This window comes from Gadus chalcogrammus, chromosome 9 (genome assembly GCF_026213295.1).
Source record: "Gadus chalcogrammus isolate NIFS_2021 chromosome 9, NIFS_Gcha_1.0, whole genome shotgun sequence".
In the NCBI taxonomy this organism is placed as follows: domain Eukaryota; kingdom Metazoa; phylum Chordata; class Actinopteri; order Gadiformes; family Gadidae; genus Gadus; species Gadus chalcogrammus.
The window spans coordinates 8,829,555-8,857,472 of record NC_079420.1 but is presented as its reverse complement, the minus strand read 5'-3'; the positions used below and the strand labels follow the sequence as shown (position 1 = coordinate 8,857,472).

Genomic DNA, 27,918 nt, shown 5'->3' with positions numbered 1-27,918 from the left:
TTTTCTCGTAATTATCACAAATCAATAACAGAATTGTGACGGCTCTCTCGTCTGTGTGTTTGTTGTGGAGCTGCAGAATTGTTGCGCTTGCTCCTCCCTGTCTCTCTCTCCTCTCAGGTGGTGGTGGTTGGAGCTGCACAATCAGCTGGCTGCAGATATAAGGCTCACCAGTCTGCCGATAGCTCTCTCCCTCTCCAGACACCATGACTTGTGTTGCACCAATGTCACTTGATGTGAATGATAACCGATAGTTATGTGCAGTATGAAGCTAAATGCTACAAAACAATATTCCAATACTTTTAGCATTGGAGTTGTTTTCTAGTATTTAGAAAAAAAATCCATAACAAAATATACAGTAGGTCCATAACTATTTATTTCTAATTTTTATTAAATCATTCCCAGAAAAGAAAAAAACGATATTTACAAATAATGAAACAGGAGTTTCTTCCAGACTGCTTGGTTAGGAAACACAGATCCTAGGAGCGGAACGTTCCAGTTCACAGGACAAAAAAACGTAACAACGAAATCCTACCATCGTCTAATCGTCTCATCTTCTACCATTTGAAATCCATTAGTTTAAAACTGAAGGCAGGCAGCACTTCTCTCTAGTTCCTCAGCCCTATTTCTGTCAGGGTGAGCGAAGCCAAACCTGATTCTGCTTAATTCCGGATATTCTGGATGGAGCCCACATTCCAGGGAATTCAGTAATGAATGAATGACCTCTCAGGGCAGCCTAGTGGGAAATACCCCATGCTCACACTTTACAGAAGTGAGATGTTTCTAACGCATTTACTTCATCCTAGTTCCTACAAACCTCAAATAGCACCGTGGTCACGGATGTGACGCCATGACAACTTTGATCTGCAACAAGAGCAACGAGTAAGCCAGGACTAACATTACATTGTACAACAAATGTGTTTAGTCACTAAATCCTCGATTCACTCAAGAGTCTGCATCCCAATGGGGTGGTCGTGGTTCCCTCCATTGCACATAGCAAACAAACACACAGCACACTAGGCCGGTGTTAACAAACCACCTCTGCTTGCAGAGTCCAATGTTGTGCCCTGACGGAGCACAGTGGTTTTTATGGAAGCCCTTAAACAGAATACAAGCCCTTTTTTTTATTATCCTTGATATGCCCACGTCATTAACCGTCAACGACTTAGCATCAATGTCTGATGGAAAATAATTTACGGCTGAATTGTTAAGCTGGAATTCTACCAAATAACAGCTTATCTCTGCATGACTCAAAGCCAAATCACGTCCGGAAACAAACCTTTTACCAAGATACCAGGTATAACAGGTTATATATAAACCCCATCATTTATCTGTTCCGACATGGTCTCTTGAAAAAATAATTGTACCATTTGTAATGTATGCATGTGCTAACAATGATCATTCAATTATTAGCATGGATCAATCTAGTATGCGCTAGCATATCCCTGTTGATTGGTTGTTCTTTTCCTGATGTCGTTCTGAACATGTTATTGGCCACAGAAACGGGTGCACGAGAACCACCCTATACATAAAGCGGTCTCCTCCATGAAGCTAGAAACGGCGACTTACCACTGGCAGGCAGGCGAAACAGGATGAAAGAGCTAACTCCATCAAATCAATAGTAGAAATAATGAAATTTAAAATTGGTTCACTGCTCTCGTAGTTTTTCCAACCAAAAATTAAATAAAATCCGTAACAAACTGATAAATACACTCTGGAGAAAAGGAAATAAACAGAAACCCAAAACAGACTCAATAGTCAGTGAGACGGACGGGACGCGCTGTCTCTTTAAGACACAAACGTCCTGCCTCCCGTTTTCATGGCTTGCTCGCTGAACACAACGGAAAAAGTTTTTTTTGGCAGCTTAACATATAGAAGACTGCAGAGGAGGAGAGGGGGGGCGCCCCACAGAGTCGTCCCACAGAGACCTGATGAGATCGAGAACAATCTGAGATTCCAGCAGACTGCCCGGTGGAGGGCAGTCTGCACGCTCATGGGCTGTCCAAGTCCTTCCCGTCCTCTGCATTCTGGGCCTCGCTGGCCTCGTCTCCGGCCTTCAGGTGCTTCCTCACGTGTTTGTATTTGTCCACGTAGGCCTTCACCAGGTTGGCCACCTTCACAGGGTTGATGGCCCCGCTTTTGCTGTGGGTCACCTGGTGAGAGACGGAGACACTGCCGTGAGAAAGACCTTGGCTTCATGGTGGTGGAGCCAGGGAGGGACAGAGCCTTAGTGGTAGAGCTAGGAAGGGACAAAGCCTTACTGGTAGAGCTCGGGAGGAACAGAGCCTTACTGGTAAACTTCATACTGGTAGAACAAGGGAGGGACAAAGCCTTATTGGTAGAGCTAGGTAGGGACAGAGCTTAACTGGTAAACTTCATACTGGTAGAACAAGGGAGGGACAGAGCCTTACTGGTAGAGCTAGGGAGGGACAGAGCCTTACTGGTAGAGCTAGGGAGGGACAGAGCCTTACTGGTAAGGCTAGGGAGGGACAGAGCCCAACTGGTAAACTTTAGTGGTAGAACGAGGGATGGACTTGAGGTGAGTTCCACATTCGAGAGCTCAGCATTACTTTAGAGAGCTTTTAAGTCCAATACCCTCAATTGTATTAAAATCAGTCAACAACGGAAAAGAACAGTGTTAAACTGATAAAACGTATTTTGATCTAGGTCATCAAAATCCGTCTTCCTTTAACAGTGTTCAATTCATAAGTTAACATAAATAAGAAATCAAAAAAGAAAAAGAAAAGCTAAAGCAAAAGCAAAAGAATGGATCACTAGATGCTTTCAGTCCAGAAGTACTGACCTCTAAAAGTGAAGTCATGCCCATCCCTAGTAGCAAGATCCAAACCCCCACCACAAATCACCACTCAGTGTAGGCAAGGCAACCTTATTTACATAGCACTTTTAATAGAGGAAGCAGACTCAAAGTGCTTCACATACAATAAAATGATATAATAAAATCAAATAAGTAAAAGAAAACCAAGGCAAAGTTCAGAAGTGCATACAATAAAATGAGGCAGCACCCACCTTCTGAACGGCCTTGCGCACTATCTCCTTGTACTCGTCCTTGGTGATGTCCCTCTTCTGGTAGTAGGGCTTGATGGCCAGCTTCACCTCTTCTATCGCCCGCTCCTGCATGTGCAGCTTCTTCAAATACTGCCGGGAGAAGCATTCACATGATACACAAGAGTTCATTCCCCAATACGTTAACGCAGACAGATGTGTTATTCATCAGTGTTGAGGCCAAGTACACACACACACACACACACACACACACACACACACACACACACACACACACACACACACACACACACACACACACACACACACACACACACACACACACACACACACACACACACACACACACACACACACACACACACACACACACGTCGTTCCTTGGCAGGTCCCCTTCCTTGGCGTCTCCCTGGTCTCCCTGGACCAGACCCCCTGGGGCACTGGCCCTCCGCCGGGATGAGCCAGAGGCCTGACACACACGGGGGGGGGGATGGGGGTTAAGGGTAATTTCATATTTTAAGGTTGTTCCTCACATATGTATTCGAAACAACAACTAGGAGTCATTAATAGCATCCTCAGCTGGGTGACTTCAAGAATCACTGATATACATGAACGGATGTGGAACGGTGCACACCGCCGGTGTTAAAATAGGATTTAAAAAACAGGAACAGTGCCACCAGCTGTTAGTATAAACAGGGGGGGAACGACAGCTTTCCCATCAGGCTACCCAAAAGCCTGAAGAACGCCAGAAATTATGAGCTTAAGAAAGTTAGAACCGCACACATGAACGGCTGCTTGTCAACCAATCAGATGCCGCCTCTAAGGGAAGCCCCTACAGGCAGATATTTCAGGAAACGGTGGTTCACTTATCTGGTCGGATGGGGAGCGACCCACGACCATATTAAGTCAAGGGAAGTTAAGGTGGTTTCGTTCTTGGAATATGAAAGCAGTATATTGTATCTCTGCTTGCTTCGGATCTCAGGGATGAGTTCATCTGATATAATGGGTTTTTAATGGAGCCATTTGACCGTTGGATTTCATTCAAACCTCATCTAATGAGTTTTGTACTGCCAGGCAGCATTTCCAATTCCTGCCCTCAATGTGCCAAATATGGATCTTTTCCTATGCTGGTAAATCTCAAATGACCACAGTGACAAGCAGAAATCTATCAAAATCCTTCAAAACGGGGGGCTGTAAACCAGTGGTTGACACCCCAGACACTATGGCCATATTATACACAAGTCTATGCTTGCAACTTTTAAAAACTACTTTAAAAACATTTTTTTAAGACCCAGTCAATATTTCAGGACCGTTTAATCCTGATGTGTTGTTTCTAGAATTTCTACACATTTTTATCTTCAGATGGATATGGGCAATACCTACAATTCTGTTGTCTATCTTAGCCCTATTATTTTGATCTTATTGCCATCGGTTTGTGATTGTTATTGCCTGAGTAATAACAGCTGACGCACCCTTTCCCCCACATTAGCAGCCATTAACAGGTTTGGACAGGTACGACAAGATCGACAGTCTGAGAAACTTGGGTGCTTTCCTAAGAAATCCATTGTCTATTGTGCCCAGCATAGTATCATGCAGCAAGCATGTCAGATCATACTGATTAGGGAGACACGTGACACCTAGTGGCCGTTTGAAGTGGGTGCACCGTGTCACTGTGTTTGTGGCGTGTGCTTACCTTATTGGCTGGTCTCCGAGCGCCTTCCTGCTTCAGCTTCAGCTTGTACAGGGCCAGCTCTAGAGAAAGGTTAAGCAAAGCATATTTAAAATTTAAGTGGAAAACCAAATGTTAAAAACACGCGTGTAACAGACAGACCACCACAACAAACCATTCGTTGCGTTTTAACTCATGCGGGAGTAAAGCAAAAAGGGTTAGAGCAGTTCGACTCTCCTCTCGCTGCTTGGCAAAACTTACTGCTGGCCGATTTCTCCGGCTGCGGTCCCTCCGGCACCTCGATGTTCCAGGTCACCCGCTTCCCCTGGGATTTCGATTTGACCGCCACGGGGGCCGGAGTGGGTGCCCGCCGACACTCGCCCTGCACCTCGTCCGCCTCCCGCTCCTCCGCCACCTCCAGCCCAGGCTCCACCTTGACCTTCAACCCCAGCCCCAGCCCTGGCTCCACCTTGACCTTCACCCCCAGCCCTGGCTCCACCTTGAGCCCCAGCCCAGGGTCCGGCATCACCCCCAGCCCTGGCTCCGCCATTAGCCCCAGCCCAGGCTCCACCTTGACCACCACCACCTCCTGCCGCTGCTGCTGCTGCTGCTTGAGCGGCCCGCTGGCTCCCTGCTGCTCCCTCCTGCCCTCCGACCCCAACAGTCCCAGGTTGTCCAACAAGGAGTTCACATTGAAGTCCTCATCGGAGGAGGAGCAGGGTCGCTCCACCACCTCCTGCTTCACCATGGCGGGCGCGGGCTCCGCAGGCACTTGCAGGGCGACACTCTGAGGTGGGCATGTTACCACGGTGACGGCAGGAAAGACGGTGGAAGACGAAGGCGTTGGCGCGGGGCTCAAGGGAGGGGACGGCGGGCTAGGCGGAGGGGACGGCGGGCTAGGCGGCGGCGAGGCGGCCTGCGGGCCGGTGTTCGCCGCGTCCGAGGGCTCGGACGACCAGAAGTCGCACGGCTCCTCTTTGATGTGCATCAGGGGTTCCTTCTTGATGTCCTCTGCCCTGAGCATGCCCTTCACGTCCGTCTGACAGCACATCTCCACCGTGGTCTGCTCCCGCTCGGTCGGCCGCGGGCCGGGCGAGGCTTCGGCTGGTGTCTCCGTTTTAACATCTATCGAGGACTGGGGAACTTTGTCTGCCGTTGGCGCCGTCACGCTGTTGCCGTCGAAATCCGGGTCTTTGCTTTCCCTCTTGAACTCGAAGCTGGACGTTTGGCTTTCCTTCTTAGCGATGGGTTTCTTGGTTTCCCTTTTGTCGTCTTTAACCTCTTGGGGGCGGCTTGGAGTCGTTTCCTTCTTCTCCTCGTCTTTCACTTTCCTCGCTTCCTTGGAGGAAGAAGTGGCCGAGCCCGATGCTTTGGAGGTGCTCTTCGAAGACGCCTCGTCTTCTTTTCGCCGCTCCCTGGAGCGAGACCTGGACCGCGGTCTCCTCTTGTCCTTGGAGCCGGTCTTCTCTCGGTCCCGAGAGCTGGAGGACGAGGGCTTGGGTGGCGATCGCTGGTTCCTCCTTGGCTCCTTCTCCCTGGAGCGGTCCATTGGACCCGGAACACCCCCTCCTCTGCCCTCCCCTCTGGCCTCTGCGTGCCGCTCCCTGCTACCGCCCGGCTTGTCCATCTTGGCGCTGGGAGGTTCTCGGCTGCTTGAGAGGGACCCAGACCTGTGAATCAACGCAAAGGACTCCTTAGTGACTTCAGTGAAATCATATTAACTGACACATGACATACCAGATCATATCTGATGAGAGGCATACTGTAATAAGGATTTAATGACTAATCAATTAAGTGGCATAGTGTGATTGGAAATATATGCTGGGAAACCCGGTTCAAATTATACATTGTAGATGATAAAGCAGACTATAGTGTTGACCGAGTGCTGTGATAGACGATCAATCCTGCTGTTGTGTAAATGTGCTAGTTAATCCATCCCAGTCTCTCTCTGTTTGCCTGCAATGTATCTGTGCAAGGGTTGATTGGATGATTGCTTATAGATGTGTGTGGGTGTGGTTTTGGTTGATTGCTTTACCAGGTGTCCAAGGCAAGCAAAGAGACCCATTTATCAACCGTGCGTAGAAAAGGCTCCAAAATCTCTTACAAATGAAATGAAGTATTTGCTTCATTAGAAAGTAATCTGTATTTATCAAAAGTGTGCAAGGCAAACATACATCATCAGTAAGTAATCAATCTTGATAAATCCCATCTATTCTTAAGTGCCATGCTCGGTCAGGCTCAGACCATTTGCATTCAGAAACACCTCAAATTAACCATATACAATGGTCACAACGCATCCCTTTATCAACCATGTGAATGCGTTTTTCCGCTCACCACTATAATGGCAAAGTTAGAAGAAAATAAACTTCTCCAACGCTGAAATGGAAATGCTCGAGCTTGAATTAAACCAGAAGTTACTTTTTCGCTCACTTAGTGCAGGTGGCATTACAATAAAATAAAATTGCTGCATGCAGTTCATTTAGTTGGGTCAGCAGAGAGAACACTATATGAAGTCAAAAGTTTGATGCTAGACTTAACTGCCAAGCAGATCCGCAATTCTTTGAATAGGCGCAAGATGGTTTGCCAAGTCTTCCAATAACGCAAGATACGCCATTGCACTACATTTAAAAAAAAAATTCACAGCTGTCTTTTATAGACATAGTATACCAGCAGGTGTTAGTGGGATTAGCCGTTACAAGCAGTATTGAAAATCTGCCTCTGACATCAGAAATGGGTGTGTCCACGTCTGTCCTAGATTTATGACGGATAGATGAGCAACGTTTGCTACAGTCCACTGGGTAGGCTGGTGGAATGATCTAGCCACCACACATCTAGGTGAACATACCCACATGTGATGTCAGTAGAGGCCGATTGGCTTGTAACGGCTAATCACACTAACATCTGGTGGTAAAATATATTACCTTTAAATGCTTTACTATTTGCTTGTGCTGTGCTTATATTTATACACATTCCTCAGTATAAGTACATTTTGGTGAATTCCATGCTTAGCGTGGCAATGTTCTTATGCATTCCTTACTCACAAATCTCTGCCAACAGGTTGTTTATACAACCCGGATGAAACATGGCAAGAATGCATGGGGCTTAATATCTAAGATGCACTTTAAGTAGTCCAACTTCGTGGGACATCGTTGTTTCATCACGTCAGACGTCCATAACATCTTCCGTCGCCTAATGCCCTAGCCTAGTGCAGTCGGATTCTCTTGTCAACTCGGTTGTCCATTTATATACTCCTTCATAACCTTCCTTGACCGCCTGACGTTTTCCATTGAGGTCAAAGGAAAGAGGATAGGAAAGGACAGGACGCAATTCTTTTGACTATTAGACCGCAGACTATGTATCTACAGCAATCCGGCAAATGCCAAATGAGCCTGATGGTGTCTTGTTACACATCCTATGAAACACCTTGTAAAGAATCCTACAACAAGAATCCTACAACACCTTTAGGCAGGATGAATCCAATGGAAGAATAGGAGATACCCATTATATCATTATTAGACTTTAGAGTAAACATGTTTATTGAACTGTTGCCATCAACATGGCAGATGTCAATCATGCAGTGAATTTCTACCAGAGCCGAGTCGGACGCTGCGCTCAAGGCTCATCGAACGTAGTTTCACCTGGAACCTGATCGGGGCCTCCTCTTCTTCCTCCTGCGCGAGGAGGACGAGTCAGACCGGGAGCTCCCGGAGGAGGAGCGGGGCCTCCTCCTGTCCCTGGATCTGGACCTCCTGGAGCGCCTCTGCCTCTCCCTCTCCTTCTCCCTCTCCTTCTCCCTCTCCTTCTCCCCTCCTCGCCTCCTTCCTCCCTGGCCCGAGGAGGCGCGCTCTCTCCCCCCGGTCCGGCCGCCCTCCTCGGAGCTGTTGGACCGAGCGCGCCGGCCCCCGGGGGACACCGGGGCCCCTGACCCCTCGGGAGTCAACCCGCTAGGACCCGCGGCCCGGGAGCAGGGAGTGGTGACGGGCTCCGACTTTATCTTCCGGTCTCCGTTGGGGTCCTTGCCGGAAGGCGGTCTGGAGGGGGCCGGATCGGCCCGGGGTGGGCCGGAGGTAACAGTGTTGGCGGGGGACCGGCTGGTCTGTACCCGGGCCTCCGTCGGCTCTTTGGTCTTGTCTGACCGGGACGTGGTAGCCACGGTCCGACCCGGTGAGGAGGAGGAGGAGGAGGAGGGACGGTGGCCGCAGGTTCCCCCATACTCGGCTGACCCGGGCTCTAGCTTGACCTTGACGTCGGCCCGCAGTGTTTGTGTTTCCTGGGTCTTCAGTTCCCCCTGAGACCCGGAGCGGGCTGCGGGTTCAGGACCGGCCCCGAGCTCCTCCGGTTCTCGTTTGACCACAAGACGCTCTCCCGAGCCGGCGTCTCCCCGCGTCGCCCGCCGCACCTCCCCCGCCGTCCTGGCCTCCGACTCTGTGATCCGGCGCTCCGATGCCTCTCTCTTAACGGGAACGCTGCTCCGAGACGGCGACGGGTCCCGATGCGCCGCCTCGCTCTTAACGGGAACGGCGTTCCGTAGCGGCGAAGTGGAGCGATGCAACGCCTGGTCCCGGAGCGTCGGGATCCGGTGGTCCGACGGCTCACTCTTAATAGGGACGGCGTGCCGAGGCGTCGAAGGATTCCGGGGAGGTGACGGCTCCCGCGGCGACGGCTCCCTCTCAACGGGAACGGCGTTCCGCAGCGTTGACGCCTGGTTCCGGGGCGCAGTGATCCTGCGCTCCGACGCCTCGCTCTTAACAGGAGCGGCATTCCGGTGTAGCGGGGGGTCCGTCTGCGGCGCCTGGACCCGGGCTTCGCCGTCCGAGCTGTCCGAGTCGGACATGGTGGGGTTGAAGGGGTCGTAGATGTCCTCCACCTCCTCTTCCTGTTTAAGTGGGGCCCGCGAGGCCACCAGCTTCTGCTTGTCCCGGCGGTCCTGTGTCCGCCGCTGCTGCTGCTGCTGCTGCTGCTGCCGTCTCCTCGCTTCCTCTTCCTCCACCTCGGAGCTGTCCTGCTGGCTGCCGCTATCCCGGGACCGGGCTGCCGCCGCCGCGCCGCTCAGACGCTGCGCACGCCACGAGTTCCCGCTGTTGGCGATGCGGAAACTCACGCCCGCCGAGGAATACGATGAGGACGATGCTGATGTCGATGGAGCGGCGGAAGACGAGGAGGAGGAGGAGGACGAGGCGGCAGCGGGCTGGCCGGACAGAGAGCGGGAGGAAGAGGAGGGGCAGAAGGAGTTGGAGAAGCCAGACGAAGGCCCCGCTCTCTCGGCCACGCCCTGCCTCTGGGAATGTCCATGGTGCCGGCCTCGGGTCTGGTCCACGCCCTGCTGCCTGCCGCCCGTGTCCCCGGCCAGACTGTGGATACCCCTCCCGCTGTCGCCACGACGACCGTCGCCCCTGGCAACGGCACCGCCGCCCCTGGCAACGGCACCGCCGCCCCTGGCAACGGCACCGCCACCCCTGGCAACGGCACCGCCGCCCCTGGCAACGGTACCGCCGCCCCACACAACAATGGCACCGCCGCCCCTCGCAACAGCAGCACCGCCGCCCCTGGCAACAACGGCACCGCTGCCCCTCGCAACAACAGCACCGCCGCTGCTGCTGCTGCTTCTGTCCCTGCTACCGTCGACACGACTGCCGTTGCTACTGCTGCTGCTACTGCCGTTGCTGCTGGTTCTACTCTGGGCGTTCCCAGCGTCCCTCCCGGCACCCCCGCTGCCCTCCCGCTTTATCTTGGGGATCCTGGGGAGCCCGGACACGTCCTCCCAAACCGCCTTGGTGGGGGCCTTTTTGGCCTCGCTCACGCTATTCCTTTGGTAGGGGTGCGCTCCGTCGGTCCCCCGGGGGCCGGAAGAGGCGGATGGGCCGTGTCTGTGGGGATGGGGGGGAGCCGGCGGTAAGCGGGGGTGACCGAGGGCGGGCGGGTGCGATTGTGGAGCAGGCAGGCTGTGGGGCGGATGGGCCTGGGGGGCTGAGGGCAAGCAGGGGGAGCTGTGGGAGGAGGAGGAGGAGGGGGAGGGGAGGGAGGGGAAGGGGAAGGAGGTGAGGGAGGGGGAGGGCATGGACGAGGAGCTGGCCCCTGGGCTCACGAGCGAAGAGGGTCTCTCTGCAAAACAGATGACAGAATATAAGTGGATATGCGTGGCTTTAACAGAGGAACCGACACACTCAGCTGTTTTCTATTACGAGAATGTTCTGCTTCAAAGACATGTAGTGAAAATAGTTTTGGCCTTGAACAACAACTCAGCTTCTGAACAATATTCATTTTTGGACAGAGTCCTGAAGCAGACGTTAAAGGTAACCCACCTGGCTGCAGAGCCTTGAGAGTGCCGTCCCGGTTGATGACCACAGCAGAGCTGTCCATCATGAGCATACTCTGTCCTGATAGGATGCTGCCCAGCAGGTCCGGCACAGGGGTCGCCTCGGTAACGCACCGCGACGACGTGGGCATGGCCCCGCCCCGTCTGTTGACACCACGGGAGGAGAAGGTGTTGGAAAACAAGAAAGAGAACACACAGCAGAAAACATAGGGCAGTGGATGCTGGATTAAACCCTGGCCAGGTCTATAAAATGCAGGTTTAGGATGATATGGGGTATGTTGAACTTCTGAACCACACAGCTGGTGTTCGCTGACAGTGAAAAAACGATTTAGTTCTTTGGTTAATGTAGTTGTCTTTGTATTTCTGACTAGGTGACATATTCACAATCAGTGGCACGCAGGAGCAGCCTCCAAAAGGTAAGGGACTGAGAACGAAAACTTTTCCTGATTTGTGACAAATCCTTGGTGGTCTTGACGTCGTTCATACAGTGTTTATATTTTGGCTTGGTATATTTGCGCTCTTATAATTGCCATTTATCCCTGGGAAGCTCTTTGTAAGTTTTGAAAAGTGAAGTATAAAATATTATCAACATCATCATCATCATCATCGTATTGTGGTGACAAGGGGTCGGAGGTCAGAGGGGTCACCTGGACAGGCCGGTGGTGATTGGCCGAGCGACCGGCTGGTGGGAGCGCAGAGCGGAGTGGGAGATGCCTCGTCGCTTGGCCTCCAGCAGAGACGTGACCTGGGTATGCGGCTCTTCCTCCTCAATCCTGGACCACCACCACCATCATCATCATCATCATCATCATCATCATCATCATCATCATCATCATCATCATCATCATCATCATCATCATCATCATAACAGATTGACCCAGTCAGGATCACTAACTTAACTTAGGATAACTAAAACCATCAATGAGAGTTCTCATGAACAAACTTATTTCCTTATGAATATCTAGATTCAAAGATAGATCGACGTCTGTCGATATAATTGTAGAAAACGGTATGAGGAAACGCTACTCAACTGTAATGGAAATTTCCATAAGACATGATTTTCCCAAGACACTGGATCACTTATTATTATGAGTTATTATTTATAGAAAACATTTCACAGTCGGTCTGCGCTATCAGCCTTGTGGGGGGGAGGAACTTTAGACCGCTACGGCTGATCTACAGCAACACCATGAGCTATGGCATCCCCGTCTGCAGCTGTGAATCAAGGATGTTTCCCTGCTCCCCCAGCGTGCCTTTTAATACCATGTTAACAATAAACCCTTAGTCAACTCTGACCTGAATACAGTTCATAGAACGTCCACCACACGTCCTAGCGGGAGGCGACCCATACCGTCGCGCTCAGCGGAGCTCCCGGTGTAATAACACACCTGGCGTTCTCTGAGGTCGCTTCATAGATAGATTAGCGCTGGAACCTACCCGTCCACGTCTCCGTCCAGGTCGGCGGGGTCTCCGTAAACGGAGAGAGATGCGGCGCCGATGTCGGCCCGCATGTTGCCCAGCGTGTGCTCCGACGGCCGGACCACCGAGGGCAGCGTCGAGCCCGCCTTGGGCCGTGCGATCCCCAGGCTCTTGGCGATGCGGCTACGGGACGAGGCTGGGGTCTTCGACACCTGGATGGCGCAGGGTGGGCAGAGACACAGTCACACACACATACACACACTATTTTAACAACTTTACACGATTTAAAACGGAAGTAAAGTTGTTTAATGATCACACACTCTAAGCAGAGCACTTCAAAACGACCCATGATAGTAGAAATCTTTGTTGAAATCTTAAGTGTTTATTATAGAAACCGAAACAGCAAGTGCAGAATTCAAATTTAAATCGGACAAAGGGGGGATTTTTCCATAAACGTCATACTTATTACGATACAGTTGACATAAATGGGAGAGGTTTCCTCCCCCACAAAAAAAGAATGTTCTCCCTTCCTGATTAAGGGGGAATTTATGACTTGGACACTGTAATGGTTCAGGAAGTGGTCAAGGCCACTTCCTCCTCAACCAGCCATCTTTCACCCTCTACAACAGCCCCTATAATATAACATCACCGTCTACAACAGACCCTATAACATAACATTACCATCTACAACAGCCCCTATAACATAACATTACCATCTACAACAGCCCCTATAACATAACATTACCATCTACAACAGCCCCTATAATATAACATCACTTTCTACAACAGACCCTTTAACATACCATCACCATCTACAACAGACCCTAAAACATAACATCACCATCTACAACAGCCCCTATAATATAACATCACCTTCTACAACAGACCCTATAACATTACATCACCTTCTACAACAGACCCTATAACATTACATCACCATCTACAACAGACCCTATAACATTACATCACCTTCTACAACAGACCCTATAACATTACATCACCTTCTACAACAGACCCTATAACATTACATCACCATCTACAACAGACCCTATAACATTACATCACCATCTACAACAGACCCTATAACATTACATCACCATCTACAACAGACCCTATAACATTACATCACTTTCTACAACAGACCCTAGAACATTACTTTTGCCATCTATTGGAACCCTATTATATGTGAGCAATTCTAACTTTTAAAATACGTCCATGCTCAGTGTAGTTAAAGGAAGTTCGTTCATATGTCTTGAGTGTGGGTGGCCTGCTGTGTCAAATGGAGGGAAAGGGTTTTGAACAGTGAATGTCAAGACATGTCTTTTGTCCGTCATTGATTAGAACGGCCGTACTTCAGGCATGAAGTGCATCGCAATGTTATTATTAACGTATAGGTTACAGAGTTTATCGTAGCCATTTTATTCCTGTTGTTGAAAACGTTTGGCCAAAATCTATCTTGATACAAGACAAAGTGAATAAACAGGCTGTTGAGGTCAGTATGGGCTTTGAATAGATGATCAACGATAGCCCCCCTTAGACACACTTTGCCTGCATGCCTATCTGCTTCAGCGTCTCGACCTTTAATACCAGTTCATTATTGAGCTTTGCATTGCAAACAATCTGACTCTGTACCCAAACAGCCGCCTACTACTGCGGTCTAGACGCCTACAACTCCCAACAACTGTCTCAATGCTGCGGCCTACTGTCTCACTGCAGCACTGCACCCTGTTCAAGATGGAGGCGGGCCGGAGCTATCAGGTTTTGATGGACAGTTTGAGGATCCAATGAAGTGACAAGAGTTATCCACAATTGTAGTGTAAATTCTTGTTGTCCCAATTGTAAGTAATTCTCACTTGTTTAGACCAATATCTTTAGTGGACCGACAGCGATATATCTTTTTTTTCTTTCTTCTGATGAATGTATTTATTGTAAGTTGCTTTAGATAAAAGCGTCTGCTAAATGCCCATTAAGGAAAATAACTAAACATGATGAAACATGCAGAAAGGAGAGCAGCAACGCCACGTTTGAAAATGGGGGATTATTATCCGTTTGTTTTGCTTGTGCAGAAATGACCTCCATACGACCCGATCCCTTTGGCGACCCCCAGGAGGGGAGTCATGGATCCACCAGGCTCTCTGGAGAGAGCAGTAAACAGGTGTTGGTACCACGAGAGGAGTGACTCACCTGCTTCCTCCTGGACTTCCTCCTCACTTTCCTCCTCCTCCTCCTGACCCCGGTGGTGCCGGCCTTGCCACTCTGCCCCTTGGTGGACGACACCTTCCTGGCTTTTCTACGCTTGGCTGTGAACACGACAAAGGGACCCCTGGTTAACGAGTGACTCAGGGTTTACCAGCGCATGCATGTCTGGAAATATACACTTATTGTATGCTGTACGTCCTGGCACTAATGCTGCTATCCATTTTGAAGGTAGGCTGGTACGAACGACCAGCTTCAGCGAGAACGTGACGTATTTCCCTTGCTCCAGCCTTCCAGTTTGCTATTTGTGTCAGACGATTTTAAGAAGAAAACTATTTTGGAAAAAAGAAATAATCCAGTGTATAATGGTTGCCAGCCTTTACAGAAACATTAACATTGCAAGCCTTTTACATTGCAATAATATTTTGCCATTTTCGCCAATTTTTATTTCAACAAGTGCTGTCGTGTTTCTGTCGAGCCACGAGGGGTAGTAGTGGGCTAGTCATCATTAGCAACATAGCCTCTTTGGCAAACCAGCTTGAAAACACAACTTTACATTGAATTTCACGCAAAGCAAGACCATACATTGGTGACCGGATTAAAGCAGCAATGAAATCAGGTGTGTAAGAGGATTTAAAATCGACATTACAACCCCCAACGTGGTACAAATGCAAAGAAAATACAGCTCAATCCCCATTGACTATGGGCGCAGCCATCTTGTTTGCTAGTTGTACAGATCTGCTCGCTCTACTTTGAAAGCGACGAGATACTACGACCGAAAGGGGGCGTGCCTCAGTGAAATGCCGCAAGAAAGCTGGGAGATTTGCGACTTTACCACTTCGTACATCCAAATGGATAGCAGCATTAATGTACAGACTTATTGTATGTTGAATGTCCTGGCAATTAATGTACTCACTTATTGCATGTTGTACGTCCTTGCACTTTAAAACAGTACTAAGCATTGTGTAGAGTCTTATCCTAGCTATCTTTGTTGTATACGGTGGAAGGGGATAACCTAGCAATTGTAAGTGCTTGGCACTTGATTCTAAAAAATTCTTACTCTACCGACAGCGATATATTGTTGTTTCTCTTTCTTCTGACAATTGTACTCATTGTAAGTCGCTTTGGATAAAAGCCACACTATTTTAGTACTTTACAGAGATTAAAGAGATTTCTTGTCCTACACACACCAAAATTTGTGTGTGTGTGCGTGAAACAGTAGAGCACCTCCGTGACACTTCAATACACACCCTGTTTCAGGCTTTCAGTTTAAGCATCATCAACTAACAACCTTGACACACAGCGAGTATCAGTTCAACGGTTACATGTGTTGTATCAGGTCTAATTATGCATCGAGTTACATATCGTCTTCTACGGTCATGTTCTACAGTTTGTTTCTACACTGAGCTCAGTCCAACTCCATGTGACTGAACCTCTGAACGTGTACCCGGGCGGTGCGCGGCGTTCCAGACTCACGTCGCCGACCCGCGGCCGGGCGCCAGCTGAGGTCCCGGATGTAGACGGCCGTGTTGAGGCCCGCCACCACCGCGTTGATGGTGTCATCCAGCCAGGTGGTCTGCATCATGTACGTAGGAGCCAGCTGGTCCGACACACACCAGGCGTTACATTCAGGATAAAACACAGCAGTAGGAGTACAGCTCCCAGCATGCAACACAGAGCTCAACTCCTCTGACACACATGGGTTAGGTAAACCAGGCGGAAAATGCTAACAAACGTGTCAGATCAAAACAACAGCAAATTTTTTAGCCCCAACAATCAAACCAAGCATGCAAGTCCCACTAATAAGATATTAATTAAGTCATCAACATCATTTATTCACTCATATTTATACTTGGAAAGTTTGCACTTAGATACATTCTTACGAACAAATGTATCAAAATCAAGCAAAGTGACGCCATTCACTGTGTGTCCTCTCGTGCCGAATCCGGTTTGAAGTAAAGCGAAGACGTATTCTAATCTGGGAAAAGCCTTACATGCAGATTTCTGTCTTTTAGGATCGTTATTCAGTCTTATTTCTTGTTTTTCACGAACTCAAACTCCCTCCCCCCTGTGCCGAGTGGTCCTAGCATTTTATGCATGGAAAAAGGCTTCGAAGGACATTCTTGTCATCACCCTCACAAGGCTAGTGCCAGTCACACCACAGTAATGAGGCTTGTGTCAGTTTAATCACACACCACGCCACACCGCTTTGTTATGCTGCAGGGAGAGAAGAAGAAGCCAAGACGAGAAGCCACACTCCTCATGCCAAACCTGCGCGGTGCGTGCCTGGGTGATACGGTGGCGGTTGACGTTGGCCCGGACCCGCTCGCTCTGCTGGGTGCGGGCGATGGCGCGGGTCAGCCCCGGGCCGGCGGAGCCACGGGGGCTGCGCATGGAGGAGGAGCGGGCGCGGGCCGGGAGACTCTCCGCCTCGCTAAGCTCCTCGTCGGGGAGCCCTGAAACAGCACAACCCCCCCCCGGGGTGAATATCCTCAACAAGCACTGCAGGCTCCTAAGATAAGGTCTGGAAGCGTTTAGGTTGGTCCTGATCCACTACTTGACGATGGCTTTAGTTTCTAGTTTTAAAAAGAGGACTGGAAAATTAATGATAAAATGCAAACAAGTCGCCACTTGTAGATTTGTTGATATTCGATGTCTCAATCTCTAGGTTAAACACTCGTTATTGCATGCATTAACCTGTGATTGGCTGATGGGGTGAACCATCAACTGCTGATTAGGCGTTGATGCGACACACCTGTCCACTTATTGACGCTGTATTGAGGGGTCGTTTATAGGGCTGCAACAACGAATCGATAAAATCGATAAAAATCGAATACTAAATGCGTTGGCAACGAATTTGGTCGTCGATTCGTTGGGTCGTGCGATTAATAAGTTACTCATAGGCGCAGCACTGTTTACAGCCAGCCGCCGACAGGTTGGTTCACGGTTCATGCACGCCCACAGCGAGCTTTAGTGTGAGCGACCACAGCTTGTATTTTGGTCATATCTTAAAACTGGACTGAAGGCCTACATAAAAGTGTTGTACCTTCACTGTCTTTGGGTTAAAAAAACTCCTTCAACTCAGTATCCGTCTAGTCCAACCAAAAACTCTGTCAGCTGCTTCTGCTGCAGACGTTGTGTAGACGGGCTCGGAGTCGGCACCGCGTGCATCAACAGTCATTCAAAGCAGCGGTGGTAATCACAAAACCGGACGGTGTAGAAAGTCCCGTCAGTTAAAAATAGTAATGCCGTTTTTAAATCCATGTTAAAATCGGCAGGATATAGAGCTACTTTGCTTAAAAAAATAAAACTGACCAATGGTCACAAACAGTGTCAAATGTGATGTGTTCAGGTCGGCTCAGTAATATGATTGATGCGTTCAAATGCAACAGAAAAAAATAAATAATAATTTAGATTTTGGTGAAAACTTGTTTTCCCAGTAATATAAAATAAATAGATAGAATTATGACCTGTTTAATGTCCTATCTTGAACTATCATCATCTTATCAGCAATTAAAGCAATATTACAAGTTCTATTTCAAGGAGTCTCGAAAATGGTATCAATAGGTTTGACCGGTTAACCATGGACATCCCTTATATACATATAAAAGTATATCATACATTGTATGGTTTTTTTTGTTATCCCAGTTATATTTTTTAATTTTTTTTTATTATTTAATATTACTTTTAATAGTTCCGGGACGTTGGAGCAATAACCTTGTGTTTTACACTTTAGTCTGCACTGTGAAATTGAATTAATGTTCAGTTTTTGAATAAAGATGCGGCAATTCCAAATTTCTTCTTTTTTTTTATCCGATTCATCGATTAATCGAAAAAATAATCGACAGATTAATCGATTATTAAAATAATCGTTAGTTGCAGCACTAATCTACACTGATGGAAACATTTCTATAATTTCAATACAAATAAAATGGCTTTTTATCCGATTCCTAATACCACTTCTCTGCAGTCGGTCCGACTGTTTTTGGAGAAATGAATGCTGTGATCTCGGATTGCTGATTGGTTAACATCTTCAGTGGGCTTACTTGAGTTGCGGTTGTTGGCCTCGCACTCGGGGCAAAACCATTCCTCCACCGGGACGGCATCGATCGGGGGGGTCAGGCACTCCATGTGGTAGCTACCGCAACAAACACACAGAACCCAAAACTTGGATGGGCGTAGACAGGAAGTACCTACACTAGGGATGCTCGATTTTGAAAGAAATGAGAATCACGATTTTTTTTGTTCAAGATTTAAATCACGATTCTTTAGACGATTATTTTTGAGTTTGAAAATAAAAAGTATTTCAGTATTTAAAAAAAAATAAAAACTTTACAAAAAATTCTTCAATTACACAGTACACAAACTGTTCAAATAAAAAAATAGAAAATGTTCAAATTGAAAAGAATGTACAAATAAATATGTATCCAGCTGTTCTGTAATTTCTATAAAACGATCAATGAATAAAATAAATACACTAGAAAATTAAACAATTGGTTATAATCGTCTATCCTGCTGTCGTTGGGGTTGTGGTCTTGTGTTTTTGTTTCTTTGTCAATTCGTCGTAAGCAACTTTGTGATTGCGTCTCACGTCCCGTCCACACTAACCCGGGTAATTGTAAAAACGCACATCCGCAATGAAAATGATCTCCGACCACACTATCGTTTTGATATCGTTTTCGGAATGTCCATGTTCCAAACTGAAATTATTTTGATTAACAGTTGTTGTCATGGCAACTCCACCAAGCCTCTCTATTTAGATTACAGGCGCGCAATCAGCTGATATTTGCAGTTGATCAGCTGGTTAATCATTTTCAAACCGGTCTTGTCCACGGTGTTGGAGCAACAAATATGTTTGAGCCAATATGTCGAGTTGTATCTGGAGATAAATTATTACATTGTACAGAGAGATCATCATTTGCATTTCACCTGCAATTTTTTTGAATATGCGTCTCGGTCCCGAGGGCAAGCTTGTGGCAGCGTCATGGCACAGTGTCACTGAGTGTCACCCTGTCCACACTACAACGCGAACCCAGCGTTTTCACATTTATCCACCTCAGCGATCGTTTTCGAAAAGCATCGTTTTCAGTGTCGGAATTCCCAGTTTTAGTGTGGACGTAAGAGCTAAACGGATAAATATTTATGCGTTTCGATTTACCCGGGTTAGTGTGGACGGGGCCTTAGGTGATTAAACACGTTTGTTGCGTTTCCAAGGGGTGTAGATATAACATTGTAGCACATTATGTGGGCCGGTGCCTCGTTGGCTTCTTCGAATCCGAAGTGTTGCCATATTAGAGAACTGGTTTTACCCTTTTTATCGATTAAACACGGCTGTCCTCCCTCTGCCATCTCGCTCGCACTGTTTTCTGAATAAGGTCACCACACACACACAGCTCGCAGGGCCGCGTTGAATGCTCTGGGGGAGTGACTGAATTGCGCATGCGTGTCTCTTTCACAAAACCTCATAGACAACGGAAAATTCCAAAAGAATCGTTCCAACTCGATTTTTATTAATTTGGAGATCGTTTGACCCCAAGAATCAAAATCGTGATCAAAATTCGATTAATTGCACAGCGCTAACCTACACTGAACCTTCCGGTACTCAGGTTGTGTTGCATCTGCATTATGTGCGACTCACATTGTGTGTGCCTGTGTGTGTATAGACATTTTGTAAGGTGGGTATCCTATTCAATAGTGTTATCTGTTGTCTATTCTACTTTCTGCTGTGGCCTCCCTGATCTCAGGTGAGGCGGTGGTCTAGCCGGGGTCCCCCACCCCCCACTCACCCAGCATCGCAGCCGTCACACAGCAGCAGGCGGTCCTCACGGTCGCTCCCCTGACACACCTCACAGGTGACCTGCTCCAGCTCCAGGTTGACCACCTCCTCCATGCCCTCCTTCACCGGCTTCTCCACCATGATCTGAACCACAACGGAGAGCCGTAACACACTATGCAGCCGGGCCTTCGTGGACGCATGGAGCTTTGGATGTAACACTACAGCAGAGGATGATCTCCAGGGTTGCCTGTTATGATACCCTTGAGCTAACAACAAGACAACACCGTTGAGCGCAGGTAACCTTTTACTACGGCGGTCATTCTGCATGAAATGCAATGCATAAGACATAAGAATATGACCACATATACTCGAGGTGATTAGAATTACTCGGTAAAGAGGGATGATGTGGATGTGGACGGATAAGGCCATGAATCCCTCGTGTACTGCTTAGCCACAGCGGCAGACAGATGGGATAATATGGCGTGAGCTATTTAAGAAATGGTGCATTGCATTGGGCATTCTTGTCAGGTGTTGGAAAAGGGATAATAATATATGGCAAAGAAAGTAAAGAAAACAAACTCACCATCTTCTGAACTTTTCCTCCGTAACATTTCCGCAGGTAGATGCTACCAAACACAATACGGTCCACAGGACAGGAGTTTGCGTTCTGTGCATCGGAAGGAACAAAAGACAATTCATCAAAAGAGTAGAGAGCGAGAGTCACATTTGGGGGGGGGGGGGAAAGGTACAGTCCAAATCGATTGGATGATTTTTGACAGAATCGATTCCCTGAAATGTTGCGCCTGACTGAGGCCTTGAGAGCAGAGGCTCCGCCCACCTTGGACCACAGCAGGATGCAGTCCAGGCAGAAGTAATGCTGGCAGCTCTCGGGCGTGGCCACTGGCTGGCTGCCAAACGAGTTCAGACAGATGGGACACTTCTCGGCGTCCTCGTCGGAACTCATCCCGTCCAGGTCGGCGGAAGTGCCGGCAACCGCGCCTTCGGCGGTCTTGCCGTCGTCGTCGTCGTCGTCATCCTCTTCTTCTTCATCGTCGTCTGGGGGAAGATGAGAACGGAAAATGTCACTTTACCTTGAATGATATGGTGGCCATGTGGCCATCAAGCTGGCAGATGTTATACATCTACCTCTTGGGAATCCGAATACAACATACGTTGTTCATGCCGCACTCGTGTGATATTGTACTTTTGCTTTATGAAGTGTTACTGTAAATGACAAATTTATATAAAATAATTGAACCGTTACAAAAACTAAAAGGAAAAACTAAACAATGAGTCGAGTCAGACTACTGACGTCCACTAAAAGTCTGCATCGTGACAGCCCTATTTCTAACTGCTTGGTGGCACGAGAAAGGGAGCATGGTGGCACAGCGTCCATGAATGACATTCTTTAGGGAATACCTTGGAACATGTCTGCAGCACATGTTGGCACTCTGTGTGTTCCTCAAGTAGTAATAGCAAACATTAATATCCAGAAGTAAAAGAAATGCAAGAGTAAAGAGTGCAAGAAAGAGTAGGAAGACTGGCCTCTAGGAGAGGTTTGTCAACATTTGAACAACACTGGACTACAAGCAACAGGGTCACTACGACTTCTTCCGGATGCTTTGAGTAAACCCGTCAAACTCTAGTGAGCTTATGTAAACAGAGTTACATCCCACTAAAGCCACTACAGACTTTACTCAAATCCACATGTTCTCACCATCACTGTCTTCCTCATCTTCCTCCTCCTCTTCACCATCAAGGAGGTCATCCCCTTCTCCGCTCTCAGAATCACCCTCCTCTTCCTCCCCAGAGTGGTCCTCGGCTTCGTCAGAGTCATCTGTCAAGGAGGAAGTACAAACATGCAGTTGTTTTTTTCTCATTCCAATTCATTTGCATCTTCACAGGATGTTGTGCAGGAGGAATACCGCCATGAGAAACATATGAGCATCTTACCAGAGATGTCCCACACAGTGGGCCTCTTCCTCTTGCCATGAGCCTGGTTCTTGTTGATCAGCTCATCCTGGCTGTCCTCTTCCTCCATCTTTGACCATCAGAAGTCCAAGCTCTGATGTAATGAGATCATCAAAAACTTAACTAACAGGTGGGGTCTTTTGCAGGGATGACCACATCAAAATATTAAACACACATTGAAAGGAATATGTTAAAACAATACTGAATGTGCCGGTTTCAGAAAGGTCAGTACATGTATGGAGTTCAATGATGTATACTGGTACTTACTATTTAGAAGACTGGGGACTTTTGGATAATCCTTCACCTTTAAGGCAGTTTAAACTGTTATTCATCAAGGAAGGAGGAAGAATACTGAACATAAATAATCAAGATAGAAACTTGCCCAAAGTTACAATGACCTTAAGATTTAGAGATTCCCCAATTACGTATGTGGTGAAACATTTCCTTTCTAACAACAACAAACCAAAGGTGTTACTTCTAAAATTGTCAATGTTTTCCACAGCCAGATCAAATTTCTGAGCATTGACAGGACAGCAGACAACCATGTGTTCTTCTTGCAGTACACAACCAGAGGGTTGGAGAAGCAATAGAAACACGGGCTGTGGGCTAAACACACACACAGTGTGTGTGTGCGTGTGTGTGTCACGCGCACACACACACACACACACACACACACACACACACACACACACACACACACACACACACACACACACACACACACACACACACACACACACACACACACTACCATCTGTATGCATGCATGTATACATGCATCAAGAAAGCAGAACTTGTCGAAGGCAAGCCTCTGCTTCGCCCGCATGTGTGTGTGAGACTGTTCCTGCTGGTGGTGGGGGAAAGAGAGACGCCTCCTCGCTAGCATTCCGCCTGCAGTGTGTGCGGGGCTCGAGGCTAGCAACGGTTGTAAACAAAGGTGACAGCGAGAGGGGCAACAAACAATAGGGCTGGCCCTCGGAAACACGGGCACCTGGGCGAACAAAATGCAAGGGCTAAAGCGGGTGTCCACCGTCCGCCCCCCCACGCCTCGGACCACAGCAGTCCTGCTGCACAGACATGAACCCAAGCAGGCTAGCTAGTCCTGCTACATGGAGTTAGCACCAGGTCCAGCTTCTCACTCGTAAAGACAGTAGTTAAGTAACGTACATCGTGCGTATGTTTACATTTAGTCTATTATATGGCGGGGGGATGTCCATTTCAAACATATAATGTGAATTTCACACCTACCCTGTTAAGTTGGGAGAGACATGAGTAGTGTGTGGTCTCTGCCAGCGTTGAGTGACACCAGCGGCTGGATGTGTACGGCAATGCGGCGTTCACGTCACGTAGGACGGAAGTGAACGCTGGCTGTTGGGAGGTATTTTGTTTGCTGTTCAATCGCTTCTTTTTCTTTTTTATGTACTGCCTGGTCGGACCTATAGGGCCTTTCAGAATATAAAAAAGTCTTAGTTGACATTTCTGTTAAATGTTTTTATAGTACATCTATGATGGAACGGAATTACGGTTGCGAAATTGATAATTACGGTAAATCCCATGTAGCCTGAACGCAACATCATGGCTGAGCGGACTCAAATCACAGTGAGACATGTCAATCTGTGTGTTTCAGCCATGGACATATTAAAGAAGCAAACCTTTGGTCGACTTAGATTGTACATATTGAAACGTAGCACCTCCTCCTGCCCTATCTCAAAGTTGACGATTATTATACGATTAATTTGCGTATTATTCCAATAGTATTATAGCGGCGCACAGTAAGTAAAGCAGAGTCAAACACGTGTATAATAATCGCATTTAAGATATATTATTTAGTTTGTGTTAAACAAAATCATGTCTGAGTTGAGCTGTACAGGCTTAACACAAATTCACATTTACCTCTTTGACCTCTCGTACCCGTGATCTACACAGTGAACCCGGACTCTGTCGCCCCCTAGCGGCAGTGAGTGCTCTGTCGCCCCCTAGTGGCGGCCGTGAATTGACGGTGACATGTGTTGCATAACCATGATCGACGTTTGTTTTGTATGTTTACAGTAGGAAGTTTTTATTCCACATAAAAAACACTGACCTCTCGTACCCGTGATCTTCACAGTGAACCCGGGCTCTGTCGCCCTCTAGTGGCGGCTGTTAGTGCTCTGTCGCCCCCTAGTGGCGGCTGTGAATGGCCGGTGACATGTGTTGCATAACCCTGATCCGATCCACGTTTGTTTTGTCTGTTTAAACTTTACAGTAGGCAGTTTCTATTCCACATAAAAATCACGGGGAGATCCGATTCAGCACAACTGTGCGATTGCACAATGGGTATCATTTAGGGGCCTAGACAGTTTTGGATTAGGCTGTTACGATTCATACACATAGTTATTTTAGCTGTATTAATAACATTTCTAAGGAAGCTCAAGTTGCAGATGGCAATTATTCGGACATTAAATCATGCATCCCTTTTTAATACTTTTTCGGTTTGTAATGCAGCTTTCACTCCAAAATACTTCGCAATAATACAACATCATGATAATACTCAACAATATAATCAACCATCATCAGAATAATCTAATAATAAGTAGAAGTATAATCATAAAAGGATCAAAGTCGAATATTTAAAATAAGTGTATAGGGTAGTCCACACAGTAACTAATCTAAAAAGGACACGGAGTGCTAAGTAAATAATTGATAACACCCGACTACAGTGTGGCCCAACCCGCATCACCGCCCAACATCACACGGCCCATTCCCTGACTCTGCTGTCATGCTGCATCCTCGCTACGTGCACAGCCGCCCTCCGCTCATGGCAACACTGTACACAGGCGGGAGCCGGGTCAAACCACTCTCCGGGCCTAGGGGTCGAAGGTCCGCTCTTAAACGGGGAATAAAAACACGCTCTTGGTTTGCCCCGTGAATGCGAAGTAGAAAAATCACGTCGTACGTTACACTGAAACTTATGCGGTGTTGCATGTGTGGGATAAAAAAGGGAAAAGAGGAAATGTAAAATCCCAAATGGTTTGTTCCTAATGTAAGACGTGCAAAAGCGAACGCACCGCACCCCAACTAGGACTCGGAAACACCACCGTGCACATTACTGCGTTGAGCCCGCCTCTCCGACGCTTTTTCATTCGATAGTTGCCTTTCATGGGCGGAGAACACCACCTTAATTTGACAGAGTATTGGCCTGAGGTGATGCCAGTATTCGTCACAGTTCCCCAGGCAGGCCAGGATGCGGAGGCAGGGCGAATGGGCAGGGCAGGGGGGCTCCTCTAGTGCAAAGTGAGCTCAACTTCTGTGAGGTGGTGGTGTGCATTATATGTTAACCTCCACCTAAACTTTAGCATTTCACTTTCATTGTCTTGGATGGAGATAAATTAAACTGAGCCTTCAGATTTGAGTGAAGGCTGATCCCTGCGACCCTTTTAATTTCCCTCTGAAAGAGGACTTGGAAGATGGTAAGTATTAATTTCTAGTCGTTATTACTGCAGACTATGGAGGTGGTGCATTGATGTTTATGTAAATAACGATTTGCAGCTATTGATTTATAAGTTCAAAACTTTTAAAGTACCCGCCCAAAACCCATTTCAGCTGAATACAAGATTTTAATTCCAGAGTGCATCCATCTATAACCTTTCCAACCTCTTTAATGAATTATATGTGAGGAGAATTCCGACCATAACAATGTGATGTGTCGGTTTTCCATTGCAGGTCGTGTGTTATTTGTTCAGTCCGGACTCGATTATTGTCCGTAGATATCTAAAAGCAGGTGAGCCACTGACTAACGCACATTGTGCCACTTGCCCATTCCACTGTGCGTGTGACAGCGGCTAACCTGTTTTTGGGGAAGCCACATTGGGCCGGTGTCGTGGGAGATTCCTCAGCGCTGGATGAAGACCTGTCCTGCACCCAATCAATGACAATCCTTAATAGGCCAACTGTACGTCGCTTGCTTATCTGGTATGTAGACCTATACGCACCATGAATGCAGCTTTAGCATATGGACAACTGCTGTTATAGGTCGGTCTTATTTATAGACACTACCCCGATGTTGCCTTGACCATCCCATAATGCCCTCTACTGTCAACACGTCAGGTGCTTTATTCGTTTGGTAGCATTTTATCAGTGGCCTATTTTATTGTCATCATAACTTATTTTTTATCTCAATGTACAGTTTGTTTTTAAAATCATAACTAACATTTGTGTTTCGTTGCAGTCTTATTGTCTCTGGTGTAAATCCTTCTTATAAAAGTGACCTGTTGTCCATCAATCATAATATTTGACATGCCAATACTCCACCCTCATCAGCCATAAACATTCAGAATATTATTATCAAACACAAACATACACACACACCCTAAACTTAATACGATCACAACATTAATATGAATGTTTGTGAGCGTTAATAACACGCTTTTTAGGCAACTCATTTATGTGGACTTTCAGAACGCCAGAAAGTTTTGATTGATGTTCCATCGAATTGAGTCATAACTGGTATGTTGTACATAACCTACCAGAGAGCTGAGGGCTGTCCTCAGTGAAATAATTGATTGTGTGGGATTGGGTGTAATAACATTTAACACCCTTTGTGTTAGCTATGCCATTGAGCCATTAATATTTCATCTCTTTCTTGCTAAAACTACAGTTTTTCTAACTGGTTTCGTCAGTTGATTTCTCTTGTATACTAGTATAATGTCACATGACCAGATATGGGGGCTCCTATTGGTATAGCAGCACTCATGTTAAGGCATCAGGAAAGTCAGGCATAGGCTGATAGGTTGTCCAGGCTGTCAGAGATTTGTGGCTTATCCAACGTCATGCCAAGCCACACACGTCTGGCTGTGATCTGCCTAGTCCATTTACACGACCACATCTGCCCATTAAACCTGTAAGTCCGACTGTCTGCCTTCAAGGCACCACTCAATAAATACAATTGACTTTGTCTAAGCTATTTATTATTTTCGTTTTTTTAAGCCATGGGTCACGTAACAGAATGAAATGGCCATCAAGTGGAGGAAGGTCTTTCAGAGTGTAAGACAGGAGCCAAGTGTCTGGTCTAAGATTATTTATACAACTGCTGTGTGCGTGTTTGCTTCTGTGTGTGTGTGTGTTTGTGTGAGAGAGCTAGAGTGCGATAGTACACGTCTGTCAGCTGGTCTGTTTGTTTACCCAAACAGGCCGAGGGTGACAGGGAAATGTTTAGCAGAGGAAGTTCAGAGTTGCGTGATTGTGTTTAAAAACAGCCAGTGTTTATATATCCTATTTCAGCAGACAACATATTCGCTGTTCCTAGAAAAATAAAAGCAGAAGAAAGTTATTATCATCTTGAGGAAAGGTGCTTTGTGCAAGAATGCTTAACAGCCAACGCCCCTGTGTAAAATACATGTCATTTTAATAACTTAAGGTGATGTAGGTTAGCGTCAACATCTATTATTTCAGGGTTAATTGTTGGAAATGGCAAAGCGATCCGTCAGCTTTAAGTGAGAGAAATGGTCTATGAGAATATTTAGTTTTAGCTTGCCTCTGTTAGAGCCCATTTAGACCCCGGCTCATTTCTGA

At 47.2% G+C, this 27,918-nt stretch overlaps 1 protein-coding gene across 1 annotated transcript; it reads right to left on the bottom strand.

Annotated features, from left to right (window-relative positions):
- Positions 1 to 49: 49 nt before the first annotated feature.
- Positions 50 to 25,427, bottom strand: LOC130389526 (PHD and RING finger domain-containing protein 1-like). Its single transcript, XM_056599352.1, has 20 exons — positions 23,617 to 25,427; positions 22,636 to 22,689; positions 22,351 to 22,462; positions 22,115 to 22,234; positions 21,236 to 21,453; positions 20,981 to 21,064; positions 20,408 to 20,541; positions 18,668 to 18,759; positions 16,893 to 17,077; positions 16,098 to 16,221; positions 14,610 to 14,725; positions 12,444 to 12,637; positions 11,654 to 11,779; positions 10,993 to 11,150; positions 8,329 to 10,792; positions 4,952 to 6,360; positions 4,715 to 4,773; positions 3,395 to 3,490; positions 3,025 to 3,153; positions 50 to 2,150 (listed from the first exon to the last, which is right to left on the bottom strand). The coding sequence occupies exons 3-20, from the start codon at positions 22,436 to 22,438 to the stop codon at positions 1,989 to 1,991; spliced, it is 5,958 nt and encodes a 1,985-aa protein (XP_056455327.1). The 5' UTR covers positions 22,439 to 22,462; positions 22,636 to 22,689; positions 23,617 to 25,427; the 3' UTR covers positions 50 to 1,988.
- Between the last annotated feature and the right edge of the window lie 2,491 nt (positions 25,428 to 27,918).